This window comes from Phoxinus phoxinus (genome assembly GCF_949152265.1).
Source record: "Phoxinus phoxinus genome assembly, chromosome: 16".
Taxonomy (NCBI): domain Eukaryota; kingdom Metazoa; phylum Chordata; class Actinopteri; order Cypriniformes; family Leuciscidae; genus Phoxinus; species Phoxinus phoxinus.
In genome coordinates, this window is record NC_136891.1 from 27,736,631 (window position 1) to 27,744,477 (window position 7,847).

The following is a 7,847-nucleotide window of genomic DNA, read 5'->3' on the forward strand; positions in this document are numbered from 1 at the left end:
GAAGTATTATGTCAATCACTGGGCTGAAGGTGTCTCTTTCAGCCAATAACCTCATTGTTCTCACATCTCCTTGCAGCTACAATGGAGGAATCTGTGTGGACGGGGTGAACTGGTTCCGCTGTGAATGCGCCCCTGGATTCGCTGGACCCGACTGCCGTATCAGTGAGTATCTCGAGGAGGAAAGAATGGGGATGTATAGAAAGAGGGTGTTGGAGGATTACCGAGCATCCAGTGGCCTTTGACCTCTTTTGGGGTTAAAGGTTAGCCCTGGCTCTCAGACAGACAGAGGAGATAAATTATTCAACCAGTGGAAAAAAAATTCCTCTCCTTGTGTCTATTGATGGCTCTGACATAGAAAATAGTCCTTAAAGATTCCATGCATTTCCCGGCCTCATTTTCTGAGGTGCAGCCATGGTCCTGGTGCTTTATAAATGTGTATTGACTTCAAATGGCAGTTTTCCCGACCACATCTTCTAAGGCGGTAGCCGTATTGATGAATGTATATTTTCTTTCCTTCACCAGATATTGATGAGTGCCAGTCGTCACCCTGCGCCTACGGTGCCACCTGTGTGGATGAGATCAATGGCTTCCGATGTGTCTGCCCACTCGGTCGCACCGGACCTCAATGCCAAGAGTGTAAGAGTTATTGTGTAATAATTGAAACAATCAATCTCTTTTCTCTTATCTCTCAGCTTGTCCATATTGAGAGATAGACCTTAAAGACCCCAAGGAATCAATTGACTTTTGCATTGATGCTGCAAAAAGGCTCCATAAACATTATTTATATTTGTTAATTGGAGGCAGGTGGAATTTGTGGGAGGGATATTCTCACTCTAGAGAGCGTTTAATTGGACAAAAATCTCTCTAGTGAGTCGTCAATATTTTTTAGTTTAAATATATATACAGCTGTTCACATTTGGGGTCGGTAAGAATTTAAATATTTTTTGAAAGAAGTCTCTTTTGCCTTCCAAGGCTGCATTTATTTGATCTAAAATAAAGTAAAACTGTAAAATTGAAAACAGTTATTTTAAATGGTAATTGTATTTTACAATGTAATTTAGCCCAGCGTCACACAATCCTTCAGAAATCATTCTAAGATGCTGATTTGCCACACTAGTACACTAGTGTAGATGAGCTAAAAGCTAACAAAAAGCTAAACGCGGAGTATGGTTCCTAAGGAGTGAACAACATGAAAGGTGGGCGGTGTCTGCATTGGAGCACTGACCTGGCATCATGTGACTTGGATCATTCCAGAGAGGAAAGGGATCTGCTCCTAAATTAGAATTGGCCCCAGTCTTACGGTGTTTGTGTTTGTGTTGTGGCGCAGTTATTGGCATTGGGAAGACGTGTCACTATGCTGGACTTCAGTTTCCGCATGGCAGCCGCTGGGAGGAAGAATGCAACACTTGTCAATGTGTCAACGGCAAAGTGGAGTGCACCAAGGTAAGTGTCTGAAGAACAAGTGTTTTTCTTTTTTTCTCTCTTTTTATTTATATAAATAAATAATGCATGTGTTCATGACCCTCTTTCTCAGGTGGTGTGTGGCCGGCAGCCTTGCCTGTTGCCAGGGACGCCAGGGCGAGAGCTTCACTCCTGTCCAGGAGGTCGTGAATGCCTGGAGCACAACTTCCTGACGTGCCTCTCTCCCCCTTGCCACCAGTGGGGGTTTTGCTCAAGCCCTGAAGCCACCCCAACCCTCCAAACCAAATGTGAGCCCAACTCAGTCTATCTGGACAAGAGCTGTGCTCGCATCACCCTTATATTCAATAGGGACAAACTACCCACAGTAAGTATTCATATAGCAAGTTGGTGTTTTGTTTCATTATACAAAAGCCCTATGATGGTACTGTGGCAGAGGGATGGTTTCAGATGGTAGTTCCATGGCATTGTCATTGTCTTTGAGATTTAATGAAAATGTCTTGGTTATAATACTTGGTTAGTGCCATTGTCTGAAGGATCATGCAACACTGAAATTTGGCTCTGAAAATTCAGCTTTACCATCGCGCTAATACATTGCATTTGAAAACATATTCAAACAGACGTCGTTTTAAATTAATAACATTTCCAAATATAAATGTTTCACTGTATTTTTGATCAAATAAATGCAGCCTTGGTGAACAGTCTTTCAAAAACATAAAAAAACTTACCAACCCCTAAACTTTTGAACAGTATTTTGTCAAGAAAAATGTGGTACCTATCAGCCATAGCAGTGCATTGTACTTTAATATTGCCAGAGTCTACTTCCAAAAACTGTCTAAAACAAATCCAGAAAAAAGGGTATTACTAGGGTACCATGTCCACAAAGCAATGATGGTAATGTAGTACATTGGTATTCCCAGTAATATGTACAAAATCCATGATATATGTCCAATAAAAACATTGTATTACCAGGACACTTTATCCAAACCATGTGGTAATGTTATGTCATGCCTTTTTCTCTGACAAGTCAATGATGTATTTGATCCTCTTAATGTAATTCCACTATGATCCAGAATAGTGCTGTTTCTTAAATATTGGTCTGAATGCACCGTGTACTTTCTAGGGAACGACAGTGGAGAATGTCTGCTCAGAGCTGAGGTATATGCCTGCCACGCGGAGCCTGGCAAAAGATCACACGCTGTTGGTTCTTTGTGACCTCTCCTACAAAAACCAGGACGCAGTAGAGGTGGCCATCGTAAGTACATTTTGAAGACTCACCCTTTGTGCACAGGGAGCGCTTTCTATACTCGCACATTTTATATTCATGAGTCCTCTGCACGTCTTTACCCTTCACACAGCGGTGTTGTGTGGGCCCCTAAGATCTATTATGAGTGGAATAGAAAGTCAAAACCATAGGGGTCCTGGATATTCGTTGCACAGTTCTGTTAATGGATGCAAATTTGATTTCCTCACCCAGTCGAGTGCGATTCCTCGAAATGCCCGGATGCCCAGAGCAATACCAACCGGCCCCCTCTTCAAACCAGCCCATTATATTGTAATGAGATTCAGTTGACTGACCAGCAGCGGGCCGTACTGCATTGCAGTATTCCCTCCACCCACACAGAGAGCACTGGAACCGGGCTCCAGCACATCTTACACTTAGCTTTAGGATCTACACTATTGTCTTTAGACAAAAAAAAGCTTGCAAAACCAAATAAGCTTGAAATAATCTCTTGAGATAACAAAAACTCCATACTTGGGTAATGATATGAATATATTTGTGCTGCCAGGCGAGTTTTGTGCAATTTGAAGCCACATTTCCTGCGTTCAATGAAACATTCTGCCTCACGGAAGTTACTTACAAATAGTGGTTACCTACAAATGCATCCTTTATACTCAGTCAGATTATACTAAATCCCTGCGGTGTTGTAACAAGTCACTAACCGAAGCGAAGGCCCGTCTTTAAATGTCCTGACTCATTAAAATGGAACCTGTAGGCAGGAACTTTGAACAGCTGCAGGTTTTTGCATGTTGACAACAGAATGGAGTTGAAATGATTGAGTCGACAACTGCTTTTTTAAATAAAGACTGCTCTAACTTTAGTTATTTTGCTGAGCGTATCGTCATAAGTTAAAGTCCCTGTAAAGTCAAAATTAAGTATGTGTTTTGAGTTTGTCACACCACAGAAAAATGTGTTATTAGCCACCCAGCCAAATTTGAATGATAAAAAAAGCCGGCAAGTACATAAAATAAGCTATCAAAATCTTGAAAAAATGAGCAGTAGTCTCAGCTCTCAAACGCTGGGGGCGTGTCCACTGGCTGCGCTAAAACCACGCCCACTCGCGGGAAAGCTGCAGTCGCCACACTCAACTGTGGAGTTACTGTGGACTGCCTACTGTAATTATAACATAATAAGCACACAAGGCAACTTGCACTCATTGGTGGGCACGCACTGCCGATGATGGCACAGTTGTCGGCGCGACAGGGGGATGAAGGCTGAGGCGGGAGATAGACGGTTCGGCCCCATTCACCAGTAACAGCGGATTATCAGTGAATCCCAGTTGTCTCCGACGAAAGTTTATAAATCTATCCCATGTAAAATGATCATTACAGAGGCAGGTTTTGGCGGCGATCCTCAGCTCTCCATCAAGGTGGCTCTTCACAAAATGAATCCACCTCTTCTTGATCTGATAGTTTTTCGGAAATTTAAATAAGGACACGATCTGTTTTGTATGTGATCTCATCCAGCTAGTACGCATTGACGAAGGCATAGCTAGCTAGCAAACTGTAGGCTGTAACTAATAGTACTGACAGTAACTTGCGAACTGATGCGAATGTGCTCTATTGTTAGGGGAGGGGCCAGCGTCAGGGGCTCTAGTGCATCATCGACAGTAGTGAGCCACCGTTTTTAGCCCCGCCCAAAAAATCCAGAACACAGCAATGGTGAAAAACTGTTTAACGGTCTAACTCCACCATTCTGTACTTCACAGTTCAGTCTTTATAAATGTTAGAAATGTATTGCTAAAACATTACAGTGTTTAGAATTTTTTCTAATTTTTTTTAGAATTGCTTTAATAAGGGACTTTAATATCAAATCTTTTTTTTTTTTTTGGTTCTGTACCGCAATACTGGTATGATGTAAACATGATGGATCAGTGTGCTTTTTATTAAATGTATACTCTATCCTTGGATTTTTAACTTATTTTCAATTTTCTTCTAGAGATGCATTTCTCTACACTACAGAGTACAGTAGTGTCTGATCCATTCACACATTTTTTACTATATGAACTGACAATATGCAGCATGTTTTACAAAAAGAAATCTTCAAATCTGATAAAACTTAATCTATGTTTGCTAGCTTGAAAACATTATCTTGGTGACAAATGAGCGAAATTTTCAACAACAATGGAGAAAACTTCACAGAAAACCAAACCAAGTTTACAAGACATAAAATTGGATGTAGAGGATCAACATATATAGGATTTTAAGTGGCAACGCAGCAGAGCCCCAAAATCTCACACTTTAGTGAATAATTCCATATTCTTTGTAGGTGTTTTTCATTCTTTCTTGGAATCTGTGCTTCCACATACATCTACATGTTTGGGATATATATAATATATATAAACCCCATTATTTCTCCTGCAGTCGTTCCAGCAGGATGAGCAGCCTAATCACAGTCAGATCCAGGAGGCTGCGAGTACCATAGTCAGCATGCTGTCCAAGCGGCACAACAGCACCGTCATGCTTGCCGTCATCGAGGTCAAAGTGGAGATGCCGGTCATGTCCCAGCCAGTGGGTGAGTGGAACAGGGGCCAACTGGCCTCAAGGCTAAAGCCAACCTTCAACTCCCGACCGAGTGTCAATTCCCCTTCTCCATCAATTAGTGCAGTCTTTGTGAGTCACAGGAGGAAAGGGTACTGAGAGGCTCAGAGGATTCAACAGTTGTGGGCAGGAAGCCATAGACCTGTGTGACAGTCATTCAAGTCCTCCACAGTCATCGCCTCAGCAATATATTAAAGAGAATGATGGGACAAAAGTAATGTCTGAAAAGGTGTTTTTAGGTTGAGGAAATTAGAAATGGGTTAAAACAAATAATATCAATGTGTATTTGTAAATGAAGGGTATTGAAACAACTTTACTTTACAAACCTTAGACTTTTTCTCTGATTCTGTTTTTTAAAGTTCTGGCCAATAAAAGTTATTTCTGTTTAACCTTTTGGCCGATAACATGAAAGAAAGAAATTTACTATTTTGTCTAATTTTAGAAAAATGTATAAAAAAAAATTCAATAGAACATTAATGTTTAGGTGGATTTTGATCTTAAAAATAATGGTAACACTTTACAAGTTTAATTTGTTAATATTAGTTAACTACTTTAACACAAAATAAGAAAGAACAATACTTCTACAGCATTTATTAATCATAGTTAATGTTAATTTCCACATTTATTAATGCATCATTAAAATCAAAAGTCGTATAACTATTAACATTAGTTAATGCAGTGTGAACAAACCATGAACGACTGTATTTTTATGAACTAACATGAACAGATTAATAAATACTGTAACAAACGTATTGCTCATTATTAGTTCAAATGAGACCATATTGTAAAGTGTTACCAAAATAATTTATACATTTAATTTATATAATTATAATATATTATATATTTATTATATAATTATTTTAGTTTTTATTGCTATTTTTATTAGACATTATTATATTGTGTTAATAAAAAAAATTGGCTGAATGAGTGTCTGCAATGAAATATCCAATGCTGGCCAATCAAAATCTCCATTCTCGACCAATTTTTTTTTGTCATAGATCTCTTTTTGTAAAAAAAAAATGTCCTCCTTGGCATGAATCCCAGATGGTCCATGTCTGACTTGACTCTCTTTTCACGCAGACTACCTGGTGCCCGTGCTGTGCGTTGTTTTGTGCGTTCTCTGGGTCTTCTGTGTCATTGTCTGCGTCTGGTGGACCCGCAAGCGGCGAAAAGAGCGTGAGAGGCGAGAGCGTGTGCCTGTGGAGGATAGCGTCAACAACCAGTGGGAGCCACTGAGGCCAGTGACGCGGCCGCAGCACAAAGACAACCGGGACGTCCAGTACGAGCGCACCAAGCTCATGGGCTCCCCGGATCGGACCTGCAACAGCGGGGAAGATGAGGAGATCGAGGAGGAGGAGGAGGAGGAAGAGCTGGAGCTGGTGGAAGAGTGGTGCGGGATGGAGGGGGGCAAGCGTTCCATCCAAAAGTACTCTAAACCTGAAGCGCGGACCAAGAACGGGCTGATCTGCACCATGCAGAGCAGCGGCAGTGGCGGCCCTTCCCTCAAAGCACCCTACTGGACAGGCTTCAGCCCAAAGGATAACAACTGTAAAAATGTCAATAATGCCACCATCGGCCAAGAGCACAAAGAACATTGCGTATGAGCTCTGATGAGCAGGACGAGGAGACCAAGGCCATCTCAGAAACAAAGACTGAGTTTTTCCCCATGTGTTATTTTTATTTTCGACTTCTTCGAGATGTTTTGAGGCTGATAAAGTGGCAAATTTCTTTCTTTCCTTTTTTTTTTTTTTTTTTTTATGTACAGAGGAAGCATATTATATTACTTAATGAGGAGGCGGCGAGAAGCCTCGCTTTGTTTTCGGGAAAGAAAAAAAAACAGCTGGAATAGGTGCAGGACTAAGGAACTCATAAGGAACTTGAGAGAGAAACCATATAAAGACTTTTATGTTGTTGTTTACAAATGGCTGTGCTTTTGGTTTTGTTTCGAGTGGCCCAATTTCGGTGCAGACCACGAGCGGGGGGGGGGGGGGGAGGACACTGGCTTCGGGGGATCCCCCCCCCCCCCCCCCCCCTCAAACGTTCATCTGTTCTCCTTCCACGCCTGCCTTACCGAGCTCGTCGTCCATGAGGAGGGCTGCAGTGCCTATAAAGTGGCCTTGTTTTTCTGTCCTTTCTGTCGTCTTGGCTGAACGCTCTTTACAAAACGGATTGCAGTATCGCAAGTGCCTTCAGACAAGCCCCTCGGTTTTAGGGTCTCCTGACCCGATAGATCACAACAAAGCGGAGAGGCTGGTCTTAAGAGCAGCTCCCATATCACCATCAAGGTATTTGTTTAAACAAAGACAAGAGATCTGTACATACGTGTATATAATAAAGGAGTCGCTGTGTATATTTGAATTTAGTAACTTAAGTCACTTTTTTATTATTATTATTATTTTATTATTATGATTTAAATATTATGATTATTATTGTTTTTTTTTTACACCATTCCTTTTATTTATGCCAGTTGATATGGCAGGTTTTGTAAGATGTATACAGCGTCCCACAGTCAGAACAGAAATATAATCAGAGATCATCTTATGTTGTTGGTTTTTGTTTTCAGTAGACACCTATACGATCGTGTGCTGTATTGTGGCGTGTGTTCG

At 41.1% G+C, this 7,847-nt stretch overlaps 1 protein-coding gene across 2 annotated transcripts in view; it reads left to right on the forward strand.

The window, feature by feature from the left end:
• Positions 1–7,597, forward strand: part of jag2b (jagged canonical Notch ligand 2b) — a 51,537-nt gene extending 43,940 nt beyond the window's left edge. For both annotated transcript variants that reach the window (XM_079584353.1, XM_079584354.1), the window contains 7 exons: positions 77–162; positions 523–636; positions 1,328–1,443; positions 1,535–1,786; positions 2,543–2,674; positions 5,065–5,215; positions 6,322–7,597. In XM_079584353.1, the coding sequence (XP_079440479.1) occupies positions 77–162; positions 523–636; positions 1,328–1,443; positions 1,535–1,786; positions 2,543–2,674; positions 5,065–5,215; positions 6,322–6,845 (1,375 nt within the window). In that variant the 3' untranslated portion in view covers positions 6,846–7,597. The remainder of the gene's footprint in view (positions 1–76; positions 163–522; positions 637–1,327; positions 1,444–1,534; positions 1,787–2,542; positions 2,675–5,064; positions 5,216–6,321) is intronic.
• Positions 7,598–7,847: the final 250 nt, after the last annotated feature.